Here is a 13,489-nt window from a genome sequence, read left to right as displayed (position 1 = left end):
AGTATGACAGATATTAATGCCGTTAGGAGGGAGGCGATTATTGGGCCATGTGTTTCTGAGAACAAGTTTCATATCGCGAGTGATGATTTGGCCCGTAGTCCAGCGGCCGCTAAGTAGTAGTTTCAACTGAATGTAATGCGCTGAGGTTCTCTTAGTACCCACCTGGGCACCTTGTCCGCGTCGAGTGAAAGCTTGCTGTCAGCCCTACCCATGACGTCGCTAAGCGAGGCGGCTGCGAGTGTTTGCCTAGACCCTGCATCATCACCAGAACCCGTGCAAACGACGCCAGCCGTCACCTAGATGGACTTGAGCGAGCGCCTTTCCTCTGAGCTTAAATGAAGGCTTAGCTCTTGCGTCGCCCCGCCACTCAGCAGTCGCCGCCATGTTCATGCTCCGAAACCGTAAGTCGAGCTTTGTTTGCCATGTTTCTCCTTCCCGAGCCGCTGCCCCTCCCCCTCCGTTGCTGCGACGACACTAATCCGTACCACCAGTCAGTAAATTTGTCTTTGGCGACAGCTCCAAGGAAACCATCGTCGAAATCGCCCAGGGCCAGCTTTACCTCGTCCGACCCCGCTCTGTCAAGGGATACTCGGAGCTTATATTCAAGGTACGCAGGCCCGTGATCCTGGATTGCATGTGCATTAACAGCCTAGTAGGACGCTGCAGCTACCATCCGCCGCACCGGGCAGGAGTTCCAGTACCAGCTCGTCATCCAGCGCGCATACGAAGAAGGCGAGGAAGATTTGCTAGCAGAAGAAAACGAAGACGCCGCACTTGACGCGCTCGCAGGCGACAAGGACGAAAAGACATTCCTGCTCGACGAAGACCTCCAGTTCCGTGACGACGTCCGCTCCACTGGCGAGAAGATCTTTGCGTGGCGCGACCTCAGCGGCGACGTCGACGACCTCTGGGAGTTTGTGTGCGACCCGTCAGTCAAGCCTGAAACCGCGTCTTTGTTTGAGCGCGTGGCTCTGCAGTGCCAGTACGAGAGAAAGTTCCGGAGAAGCCACGAGCACGCGACCGAGGACGACCTCGCTGCCCTAGCCTACTACGAGGAGCCCATCCCCGACGCGAGCCCCATCGCCAGCCCGACCCTCTCGAACGCCCGCGCCCTACCCGTCGAACCTCCCACTACCGAAGAACTGTTCCCGAACACCACGAAGGAAAAGATGGCCAAGAAGGTTGCAGGAAAGGGCACCGTCCCGGAGCAGGAGGATGCTACGGCCGCGCCGCCCTCTGCCGCCCAGCCCCAGGCTCTTGAGACCCTGGTCGAAGGAGACGCCGAGCTTCATCTCTTCGACTTCCCCTCTGGCACCTTCATGAAGCAAGACGACAAAGTCAGTGTCACGGTTACCGAGATTGGCGACTGGAACTACTGGCTGCACATTGCTGGCGAAGAGCGCGAGTGGCTAGGACAGCCCATTGTCGAAGACATCAACCCCGTCTTCAACTACGAATACAAGTCCTTCATCTTCAACCACTATCTAGACGACGGTTCGGCGTACTCATGGCTGTTGAAGTTCAAGGATCAGGACGAGCTCGAGAACATTCAGCAAGGTGTGATGCAAGCCCTCTGGGAGCACTTGAACAAGGTCAAATGGGGCAAGGCAAAGGACACCGATCGAGAGTACGTTCTAGAGGCCTTCCAGGACTTGACTATGGAGGATGCGCCAGACGAGGAGCCAGAAGAGGAAGAAGAAGAGGACGAGGAAGAATACGAGAGCACCAACGAGCAGCGGAGCGAACACTACGACTCTGATGAGTCCGAGGATGACGTCGAGACTGGTCCCACCGATGGAGACCAAAACTCACAACTGGCGGTTGGCTACAAACACGACAGGTCGTTCGTTGTGCGTGGAAACAAGATCGGTGTCTTCAAGCATACCCCGGAGAACCAGCTGCAGTTCTCCACAACCATCTCCAACATCAAGACACCGGGAGGCAAGGCTTTCAACCCGAACAAGGTCATGCTGCACCAGCAGGATCGCGACATGATTCTTCAGAACTTGGAGAACCCGAACAATCTCTACCGAATGGATCTTGAGACTGGTACCGTTGTAGATGAGTGGAAGGTGCACGACGACATTCCCGTCAAGGTCTTTGCACCGGAGAACGTATGTAAACATCCCCTAATATATGATTGAAAGCTAACATGTTGAAGAAATTCGCGCAAATGAGCGGCGAACAGACCTTCCTGGGTCTCTCCGACAACGCGCTCTACCGCGTCGATCCACGTTTGGCCGGCAACAAGCTAGTCGACGACCAGCTCAAGCAGTATGCTACCAAGAACGCGTTCTCCGCCGCTGCGACTACCGAAAAGGGACACATTGCTGTCGCCTCCGAGAAGGGAGACATCCGCCTATTTGACAGACTCGGAATCAACGCCAAAACCCTCATTCCCGCGCTCGGTGACCCAATCATCGGCATGGACGTCTCAGCCGACGGTCGCTGGGTCCTCGCCACAACGCGAACCTACCTCCTCCTCATCGACGCCCTCCAAAAAGGCGGCAAAAACGACGGCAAACTCGGTTTCGAAAAGTCCTTTGCCAAAGACGACAAGCCCCAACCCCGCCGTCTCGCCCTCACACCCGCCCACGTCGCCCAATTCCAACACGAAACCAAAGCACCCATCTCCTTCACCACCGCCCGCTTCAACACGGGTCTCGACGACAAGGAAACCACTATTATTAGTGCTACTGGTCCTTTCATCGTTACTTGGAGCATGAAGAAGGTGCTGGCTAACCGCAAGGATCCTTACAATATCAAGCGCTACTCTGAGGAGGTTAAAGCTGATAACTTCAAGTTTGGCTCTGACAAGAACCTTATTGTTGCGCTGCCGAATGAAGTCGATATGGTGGCTAAGCGCGCGTTGCAGCGGCCGACCCGCGAGAGTATCGCTATGCCGAGTCGGGTTGGGGCGGGCAGGAAGAGTGGGGTTAGAGGGAGCTATCTTGGTAGGAATGAGATTGTGAATAGCCCGTACTAGGGTTGTGAATCGCCTCACGCTTTGGCGCCTTTTTCAGTGTGGTATGGGTGTGTGGTCTGGTCTGGTGGTGGTTGCGATGATCATCTTGCGCGGTGTCGGCGTTGTGTTAATCTTTCTTTATCTTGTTCTTCTTCTTCTTCGACGAGCTACGGATGCTGTGACGATGGGATGCGAGTAGCTGGTTTCCTATATGATTCCCCTTTTTTAGATCGAGACTGGAAATGGCACATGGGTTTATTGTAATTTGCGTTGTTGGTGATGTGGTTGAAGTTGTTATCTCGTTGTATTCACTTTAGAGAGGGATCCGGCCGCCTACGACTTCTAAGTTTTCACATGGGCTGTTTGTCGTGTCGAAAGCCTTGAACCGAGGCTACGCACTTTGCCCTGCGTTGCATGATTATCTTGTAAAGGTTTTCATGTCGCAGGGTATAACGTTGTTCTGTACGAAGTTTGAATTAACTACGATGGCGATAGCAGTTGTATTGTTATTTGCGATAAAAGGAGATACAGTATTAGTAGCAATTAATCGAGAATTTGTTTTATTTGTTAATGTAATAGCAGAAGTACTTGTATTATTATTTATAATAGAAGAAGATGCAGTGTTAGTAGCAATTTATAGAGAACTTTTTTTATCTGTTAATGCAACTATCTTTGCTACCTTATCTTTGTCTACCTTCTTAATGTTGTATTCTCTAAGAGACTTAACTATGTTGTTGTCAGCGGCAAGGTTATCTACTAAAACGTCTTCCTTCGCACAGTTTGGACAAACTAAGGATAGATGACGTCCTGGCATGGGATATGGCTTTGGTAGCTGGAAAGCTGCTGAAGTGCTGTCGGATTCGCGAAAAGCATCCATAGAGTCACGCATTTACCATCACGCCGACCAGGGGACATGGGTATGAGTATGGCGATACATCTATGGAAAGGATTTCTGGTCTTGGATGCTCGGCCTTACGTAGCTAACATGTCCACTACCCAAGAATCAGATTGACAAGCTCTTTCTCTCTTTCTCGCTCCCAAACGTCAGCATGCACTACCCCGCAAGCCCGCCGGTACGCAACGCCGTCTTCCCACTCAATCCACAGCACAAATATGCAGTCGAAAGCCCGGCGTTCTTCCCTTTCACTCGCCTCGGCACTTCGTTTGAGCTCGACTTCCCAATCTAGTTCTGGTGAACGCAGAGCCCAGGACGTTCCTTTACTCATTGCTACAAGCTCTAATGGGTTGTGGAATGAAGAGTTTCTGCCCGTCTCTCTTAACAGAGATTCTTGTTCTGAGCTATTGAGGTAAATAAAGCCAACGTATTGATCTTGCGACGATTTTAGCCACATGTGGGGTGCCCCCATCAAGCGGTATTTCACGTTGTGCACGAATTGACCACATAAAAACGCTCGGTTTGTTTGGGCGAAGAGATATGCGGTTTGTGGGACGGATATACTGGTACTTGTAGAGCAGGGCTCCGGTACAGGGAATGGATATGAGTATTTTTTCCGTGGACAACGAGTATGGCTAAACACCAGCCCTCGTTTTGCGTCGGATTGTTGATCCCATCCTTGAGGTAAAGTGGATAAACGGCCTTGTAATGCCATTGAGCGATATTCATGCCATGATGAATTGATCGGTCTCCGCTCAGGAGAGGCAGGGTGGGCAAGAGTGCACCACTTGGTGACGGGTTCCGTAAAGCGTTCATGCCAGTAGCCCTTTTCGTAGATTTCATCATCAGGAAAGCGTATCCTGCCGGTCCAGCCGATCCAGGACCAACTCGGTAAGTGCAAAGATGTTCCAGTAGAGCATCTTGAGCGTGGAATTTTGCGACGTACCAAATTGCCCTTAGGTATCCAAGACAATGCAAGATCGAACCAAAATTCGGGAAGTCCGTAGAGAAGACCAGGCTGGTAGAACTGCTCGAGCAGGCTCTGCGTGCCAGCAAACGCAGACAGTGCGTCTTCTGGGAACGTCAGGTGACGGGAATTATAGGCACTGACTAGATTGCCGAGTGCACAGAGCGTTGGCATCTCAGTTGCAAGCAGTCGATGAATTGTAAGAGTTCGGGAGTTTTCGTTCGGTGGTAGCTGTTTCATCCGATCTTCGCGCATCTGACCATGGTCACAACTCCACTGAACAGCATCATCTACGAAGACTAGTTTCCGCATTGAGAAGGCATACTCTTGAAATGTCCATGCTCTGGTGTGATATGTGTTCGGGACTTGAGATTGCCAATACCCTCTCGAAGGATGGGGTATTGCCGCCCACTCGGACTCGGAAAGCTGCGTAGGCACCTGAGAATGATTCCGTGAGGCTGTCAGGCCTTTGAGTCCGCGTAGCCCATAGTTCGCGTCAAATCCGTCTGCAGCGACGATGGTGAAGTCGGCAGAGTGATAGATGCGGTGCATTCTAGACACTTCACCGGCAAGCTCGACGTGATCGTCTTGTATCTAATGTCATGTCAAATGCTGTTCGCTTCGAACCAAGCAGTAAATGTAGGTGCTCACCACACACAGAGCATCCACCCAGAGGTACCTATAGCCAAGCAATTTAACAACGGCGAAAGCATCCTCAATTGTTTGTGGAATGTGACGAGCTAGATCCCAGTCTGAAAGGGAAGACGGCTTGAAGAGTCTTTCGCGAATCGCAGTCGTGTTTCGAATCGTCTTAGTCTGGCCCCATTGGTAACTCAATGCAATGTATCCTGCCCCCATACTCTCACCCTCAACAATACACATTTCAAATGTATCGACAAGGTATTTGGGCCTTACAGTCCCTAGGTGACTAAGCCAAGATGACCGCCTGCATCGAACTCCGTGAGTTACGGTGCATGCTTTTGTCCACTGCTTCAGTAAGCCCACGTCGACCCATTGAGGATCTACCACTCGCATTGATCCTGGATGATCAGGTACCGTGAGATCGCAGAGTAACCCAAGGTCTTCCCCTTGCGAACTTGACAACAAGAAAGAAAACCAGCCACGTCCGTAGCTCGCATCGATCGTCAGGAGAGACGTTTCACGAGCTGGAATATCGGTAAGAAGCCTGTGCAACCAATCTTTGAATAGTGCCACGTGGGAACATTGGCTTTGAAGGAGATCTTTTGCTGTGCCCAAGGTAAGTTCCTTGCGGGTGTCGGTCTCGTAGGCGAACAGGAGTATCGTGCTACAGATTTGACAGTCGGGTCGTCCGTCAGATGATTGGTACGCTCCACGTTCGGGATTGACTTTCTCGACTTCTGCGACAGGGACCATTCTGGTTCTTATCTTCAACGTTTGTACACAGGTAATCGCGGTTTTTTCGTGTATGGGACCGATGGCCGGATTGCGAGAGCGCGGAGTGAGTGCGTGCAGTTCGCGAGAGTGAGGCACAGCATCGCCCGTGAGGCGAGGTATTCAAGGCGGGGTACTGTATGCAGGTTTATGCAGGTGCATGGGAGGTGTTCTTCATACTTGTTACCACGTATAACGATCTTGATTCGCTCAAAGCAGTAGTAATGACGAAACACGAAAATTCTACAACGAGAAATTGGTCATCCCGGACGGCGTATCCCACAGCGCATCCCAGGAGAAATCGAATGCGTTTGGATCCAATATATCAGACAACAGGAATGTCGCATCATCAAAATTAGGCATCACTGGTACGTCGATCCCATTGCCATTAGGCGCAACACTGGTAAGCTCCGTCTCCGATGGCTGCGGCGCTTCTCGTGCGTTCAGCGATGCGATCTTCGACACAGGATCAGCGCAGCGCTCCAAACAGTAGTTTGCGAGATCCCAATCGTAATTATCTCGCGCATGTTGAATATGCGCAATGACGCGTTCCAGGCGCGCGACGCATGTGTTCCGTACTTCAGGATCTTGGGTCTCGACAGTGCAGCGAAGCGACACGGTGATTGCATGCACCAGGAGATGAGTCGCATAGGGTAGCCAAAAGTCTAGAAACTGGGTTTCGCCCATGGTCAAGATGAAGTCGAGGACTGCCGATGATGCGATGCGCAACTGATTCATCCGACTTCGCCCTATACTACCATCTCCATCAAGAACAGCAGCGCGGAAGATGAGACGGGCGAGCACGAGCCTGATCGAGAGGAAAGAGAGCCATAGCATAGGTGTACCCGGACGATTTGGAAGAGGGAGCCATTCCGGAAGCTGTGACTCCAGATCGTCTAGCTCGTGCTTGAAGCGATCGATCTCCCGGGCGAGTTGTATTCGATCCGGACTGATCTGGTAAACGAAAGGTAAGATTTCGGCTAGCAGCTCCGTCAGAGAACATAGATGTATAAAGCAGGTTGTAGTCTGCTTCTGCTGCGAGGTTGCCTTGGTGCCAATGAGTGAGCTGACAGTCGGTCGCGGTACGTCGTAGTAGCCTTTTGAGACGTAGGGCGGTGCGCCATACGCGACACTAGACCACTGGTCCGTGATGAGAACGCACCACCACAGTCGCATCCGGACGGACTTCTCATTTTCCGTAATGTTCCACTTCGATGGATCTCTATGCAGCCCAAAGGTTTGGGCCAAAGATACTGTCCGGCCGCAAAGAGTAATATTGCCGATAATGGAGACTGAAGGCCGTCCAATCTGATCCAGGACAGCCGCTTGTATAGTGGACATCCCGGGGCTAAGGAAATCCTCCAGAGTAGCTGAGATAGCCTTGTTCCAGACGTAGTATGAGTTTGGTTTGGGGTGCATCTTTAGGGTATCTGATTTGGCCCAATGCGGCGATGCAAGTGCGTAGATGACACACATCAAATTGTTTGGTACTCTGCCGTATTGCCCTGTTCGCAGCATCTCACACATCTCCTCATCCAGGATGGGGAAATGGTAGTGGATGTGGTTGAAATACAGCTCGACCACTTCTCGTTTGAAAGGCCCCATAATCTGCTCAACAATCTCCAGTTGCTCTCTTCCGCAGCCACTGTTGGGTGGTAGACCGGTACGAAACCTTGGGACTGTGAGGTACACCACTGGATCTTTCGCATCATGGAGAAGCGTCTGGTAGTTGGAAGACTCCACCTCACCCTCCGCTTTCCGATGCTGCGAGATATGTCGGTTGAAGATATCTATATCTTCAGCGAAATGCGGCGCCAGCATGATGGATGCGGAAGGATTGTTGTTGGTTTTATGCAAGATGGGTGCTGAGCGAGGCCGAGAAGGACCTTCCTCAGGCTCGCTGTGCCGTCGCCGCTTGGAGGGCCGTCGGTCTGGGCCCTCTTCTGTAGGGGAGCTGGTCGTTGAACTTTCGACATACTGGCACTTGAGGCGTCTCTCTCGGCATGACAAACATGGCTCTCCGGGTATGTCGATGTGACAACGAATTTTGCGCGAACGACATCGAGTACAGGCCGGTACTTTGTGTGAGCGGTATGGCCTGTTCTGAATGGGAGCAGCGCTGGCCATCAAAAGAAGATTTGATCGACCAAATGTGCTCGGACCCTGAGTGAAAGCTTGAGTAACAGTTCGAGGAAGGCGCGGTGCAGCAGGTTTTGGGTCCACGACAACACAAGCTGAAGTCGCGATTGCGATGGAGGTTCTTCAATGGTCCTGAAATGGCGTTATCGACGTCGATTGCATGATGCGGGATTCTGAAAAGACAGAATGCGAAGAAGCTATGGAATCGGTGACTGCACGCCGATAGCGCATCGTTTAGCGCGCCCCACTTATCTGCGCCCAAGCTCCGGTTCTCTGGAGGCTCTGTCCCCACCAGCTGCAGGCTTCACATGCCAAACGCCTCACCAGAACGTCTTACGTACGTTTGCACCGTCTTCTTAACTCAGCATTACGCATGGCCTATACTTCACATGGCACCTTTCCACCACCGTGGTATCCCTCTGGAGCTATTTCGGCAGCCCTCGCGCTAGTTCGACCGCCGCATCGAAACCCCGTATCCACGAGCCGACCTATGTGGAGAACACGACTAATTACTCCAACAATTGCACTCTCGCTTTACATCACATCAACCTGTCGTCCCAGACATTCTTTTTGACTACATATACAGCATGTTTGTCTTAGTCATCATTAATCAACACCAACACCCGCCTGCTTAGCTCAGTGGTAGAGCGCGTCACTAGTAATGACGAGGTCGCCAGTAAGTACACCCATTCGAACCGCACCGAGGACAGGGCGCTGACGTGCCGTGAAGGTTCAATTCTGGTAGCAGGCACACCTATTACCGTCGTCGTCGACGAGGTAGCATCCTTTTTTTGCTCGCGTCGATGTGGTTGTGAAGGAAAGTTGAACTGATGGGCGCAGGCCAAATCCCGCGAAAGTTCAATTCGCTACCAGGCGTTTCTTTTCGTTAACAAGGTGCTCACAGTGCGCCATAGACGTTGATGCAGTTCATGCTCGCAGCAGGGCTTTTTCTTCCATTTTGTCTTTCCAGGGGTAACATCGGGTACCATGCCCGTCACATATGCTTTTTGGGGGCCTACCACTGGAGGACTGGCCCCCATTGCCACGACTGTGGAAAGAGATGGAGACTTTGGCCTGATCATTATAGTACATGACATTATTTGGCAACGGTTCGCAGAAATCACTCCGCTTGAAGGCGGCAATCCAATGGATTATTTTGCACGATCATACAATGCGTCCAGCTGGAAACCACGGCTAAATGATGCGCGAGGAAACATATATACAAAACACATCTGATGATAACCGTGGATTCCACGATTAACACAAAGATGGACATGCCGTGCCCTCAACAGCCGACATTGCACCACCGGTCTTTCATTGTTGTTAATGCCACACCTGACAATTTCCACTGCGAATTACTTTTGCCACTGTACTCCTTCGCCCTGAGATTCCAAAGACGCTTCGACACGATGCGAAGGGCACGCGACCTGAGATAATCGTCGCAAACATACAACCGCCTAGCGCAGGCATGCTGTCATCGACCGGGCTCTGCCGTGTTGTTATGCAGCTTTGATGAGCAGCGAAATTACGACTCGACGGGTACCGGCCGAGGAAAGCAACCTCCATGCACGAGGCACCCAGGCTTGCATCTGCCATCTGCAGGTAATTACCGGATGTGCAGGATATTCCTTGGGTCGCTATATCGCTGCTCTCTCGATCTGCTTACGCTGACTGGGCGTGTCGATGAGCTATATTGGATGGAGCGGTCGTACGCCGCGAGAGCACATGCGAACAATGCGCATCGGCCACCACTCAATAACTATGATGACATCTAGCTCCCCAAGCCCGTGTCGCCATATCAAACGCGCCGATAATCACCCTCGATAAGGGGGAGTGCACCGCCATCTGCGAACCAACGCGAGGCTGAGGCAGAAAATAGCTCGAGCGCCTAACGCCCCCAGGAAATTAGATGGGAGGCCCAATCACCATTCACGGGTACCTGGACCTAACCTCAGGCTAACGCGCATCACGGCAAGATGTACGGCTGCACGGATCAGCTCTCACGGTTCGGCCTTGCCAGGCACGCGGGCGTTTCGAGCTTGGTTGGCGCTCTGCCGTTTGTTTCCTGGTCTCTGCCGCGTCCTGCGCCGACGCTCCTTCACCTCCACGCCGCCTCTCTAATTCCTCTCACGACATCACGTACTCCTGCGGCCAGGTTGTCGTCTTGTCCTTCTTTCATCAAGCGCTACCTGTCGCATTTCACTCTTTACCACATAACCATAGTTACACTCTTTTCTGTCTAGTGCCTAGTTCACCCAATACACGACATCCACCCCCGTGCGCCCACCGAGCACCACATTCCTTACAACGAGCCGAGTAGATTCGAGAAACCCTAGACTGCGCGTAATACGTAACCACGCACCATACGGAATCTCGAACGCACGAGCTGGTTACTGTAAAGTTAACGGCGGAGTTCTTCCGAGAGCCATAAACACCATAAACATAATCTACCAATCCCCGAATCGACCTTTTGATACGCCACAATGCACGCCATGGCGCACCAACACGCCGGAGCGCATCTTGTGCGACGGCAACGCGACGACGGCCCCGTCGAGATTGTCACGGCGGTCGTCGCCGTGACTGTAGGAGAGGATGGACAACCAGAGCCGACTAAGAATCCAGGAATTGCTCTGCCCGCGCCTGCTACACGCGCTCGCGAGACGACTACTGAGGAAGAGGACGAGCCGGAGGAGACTGCCAAGCCCGAAAAGCCCACCACAACCGCCAGGAAGCCGTCATCTACCCAGGACGACGATGATCTAATTGTGGAGGAGACCTCGACTGCGAAGAGCCCACTCAAGCCTGCCTCCACCCTTATGGTAGCGACCAAGTCCCCAACGCCCAGCCCCGCCTCGTCCATCGCAGGTCTCGCATCTGCCACAGCCGCGACCATCTCGGCTACCGCTTCTTCTTCTTCAGCCGCCGCAGCAGACTCTGAGGAAGGCATGTCCACCGGTGCGAAGGCAGGTCTTGCTCTGGGTATACTCCTGGTCTTGTGTGCCATCCTCACTGGTATCTTGCTCCTGTACCGTCGCAAGAAGAAGCAAATGGCCGCTGCTGCTGCTCAGAACGAGAAGACTGAGATGTACAACGCACCCGCACCACCGCCTCCTCAAATCATCGCTGGCGCTGCTCCTGCAGGCAGCATCCGCTCTGCTCGTACCGCCTCAACCGCCCCTCGCCTCAGTCTGCGCCCAGTCACCCAATTCGACCCAGCATTCAACGAGCAACGAAAGAGTGGAGGAAACTTGCTAAACGTCGCTGCTGCCGCTGGTGGTGCTGCTGCTCAATCCCAGAACCGCAATCTCTCGCCTTCAGCCTCAGCCGAACGTCCTACCAGCGCCTGGGAGCGACGTGGTGCCGCCAACGCGCCCGCTGCCGACCCATTCAGGGATCCTGAGGCGCAATCTGGTCCTCCCTCAGCGAACCCCTTCGGCAACAACGCTGCGGTCGATACTCAGCAAGCCTCTATCCCTGACTCGCCTCCCAATGCTTCTCCCATGGCCTCCGCAATGCACTCTTCAAAGCCCAGCTCTAACTTCGCCAACCCAGCTCCAGCTATCGCTACCGCTGATTCTAATGCTGTTGCCATGTCTACGGTCCCTCCTCCTACTTCTGAGCTTCCTCTACCGCCAACTGTCGCCGCCAACAACGGAAGCGTTCCCCCGAGCCCGGCCTGGACTGAAGACATCCCTGCGTCCCCTGGCCCAGCTCCTGCTGGTCCTCTTCCTGTTGCTGGCGCTATGGCTGGTGGTCGTCCCCAGAGCCCTGCCATGGGTCCTGGTCCTAACAACGTTCACCGTGTTCAACTTGACTTCAAGCCTTCTATGCAAGATGAACTCGATCTACACGCTGGTCAGCTGGTTCGCATGCTCCACGAGTACGATGATGGATGGGTAAGTTTTACTGTTCTCTCTAATTTAATAACATGACTAATTCTTCTCAGGCTCTCTGCATCCGCATGGACCGCTCTCAGCAAGGTGTTGTTCCCCGCACATGTCTCTCCAAGCACCCTGTCAAGCCCCGTAACGGCCCTCCTCGCAACGGTCCTCCGCCACCAGGCAACATGCGCGGCCCACCCATCCGCCCAGCCATGGGTCCGGGCGGTCCTCAGCAGCGTCCTCAATCACCTGGCATGAACTCTCCCAACATGCCTCAAGGCAGCCCCGGTCCCCGTCAAATGTCCCCTCGCCAGATGTCGCCCCAGCAAATGCCCTCCCCGCAAATGCAACAAGGCCCACGCATGCGATCCAACAGCAACGCTCCCCAACAAGGACCTCCCCGCGGCCGCTCCAACAGCAACGCGCCCTACGCCGGCCCACCCCGCTCCATGTCCCCCGGCCCCTACGGCGGCGGACCCCAGATGGCACCCCCACCCCAAATGGGCGGGCGTCCACGATCCAACTCCGCGAGCCAGGCCGGCAACCCACGACGAGGTCTAGCACCCGGTCCCAGTCCCATGAACCCCAACGCCATTACCCCCAACGGACCCGTTCCTATTCCCGCCCGGAAGCCGGTCCCTGGTATGGCTATGTAAACAATATGTTTGATTCTAGACTGGTGCTTTTATGAGGAACGTTTGAGCGGTTTCTTGATCTTTGATATTTATCGTTATTTCGCTATTTCCTTTTGTGAACTTTCCAACTAGCGGTACGCGGTTCCTTGTGAATTCGTCGTTTACCCTGTTCCCTTCGCTTGGCTTCGATTCTTTGTAGTGGCTCCTTCCACTGCAGATATGCAGTGGAAAGGCCAGTCACTACTAGACCTCTTTGCTTTTCGATGCTTATACCCCCTGTAGCCTCGCATCAACCGTCCCCAATCTCACTTATCGAGGCTGGTAATCGGAGCAGGCGAGGCGAGATACTTTAGTCGATAATGTCTTGAGGATATTTTTTATATATATGGAAGTTGAATGTTACCTGTCCGCTGGGAAGGTTTCGGATGGGCTGGTTTGAGCCATGGGATATACCTTCTTTCCATTGGCCTCTTGAGCGCCTGGTGCAATATGAGTTTACTCTACTGCTGCAAGTGCTGGGTCGCTGAGGGTAGGGAGAGGTATGGGATTCTTTGAGAATGAATATTTGGGTAGGGAATGAAATGAGTATACAAA

At 53.2% G+C, this 13,489-nt stretch overlaps 3 protein-coding genes and 1 non-coding gene across 4 annotated transcripts; 3 read left to right on the top strand and 1 right to left on the bottom strand.

Moving 5' to 3' along the window:
* Positions 1-382: 382 nt before the first annotated feature.
* Positions 383-2,986, top strand: J4E84_009690 (uncharacterized protein; the record flags this gene model as incomplete). The annotated part of the gene is made up of 4 exons (XM_049392251.1): positions 383-401; positions 492-607; positions 657-2,114; positions 2,162-2,986. 4 exons carry the CDS (start codon positions 383-385, stop codon positions 2,984-2,986), a joined length of 2,418 nt encoding a protein of 805 aa, XP_049240013.1.
* A 3,497-nt stretch (positions 2,987-6,483) lies between these two features.
* J4E84_009689 (uncharacterized protein) lies at positions 6,484-8,061 on the bottom strand (the record flags this gene model as incomplete). Its single annotated transcript, XM_049392250.1, has 1 exon — positions 6,484-8,061. The coding sequence occupies one exon, from the start codon at positions 8,059-8,061 to the stop codon at positions 6,484-6,486; it is 1,578 nt and encodes a 525-aa protein (XP_049240012.1).
* A 943-nt stretch (positions 8,062-9,004) lies between these two features.
* Positions 9,005-9,088, top strand: J4E84_009688. Its single transcript has one exon. It is a non-coding gene; the product is annotated as a tRNA-Thr (tRNA).
* Positions 9,089-10,862: 1,774 nt separating this feature from the next.
* J4E84_009687 (uncharacterized protein) lies at positions 10,863-12,916 on the top strand (the record flags this gene model as incomplete). Its single annotated transcript, XM_049392249.1, has 2 exons — positions 10,863-12,275; positions 12,326-12,916. The coding sequence occupies 2 exons, from the start codon at positions 10,863-10,865 to the stop codon at positions 12,914-12,916; spliced, it is 2,004 nt and encodes a 667-aa protein (XP_049240011.1).
* Positions 12,917-13,489: the final 573 nt, after the last annotated feature.

This window comes from Alternaria hordeiaustralica, assembly GCF_023758085.1.
Source record: "Alternaria hordeiaustralica strain BMP 2776 chromosome Unknown scaffold_31, whole genome shotgun sequence".
Classification (NCBI taxonomy): Eukaryota; Fungi; Ascomycota; class Dothideomycetes; order Pleosporales; family Pleosporaceae; genus Alternaria; species Alternaria hordeiaustralica.
Note: the sequence above shows the minus strand (reverse complement) of the source record. Positions and strands in the feature narration are given on the sequence as shown.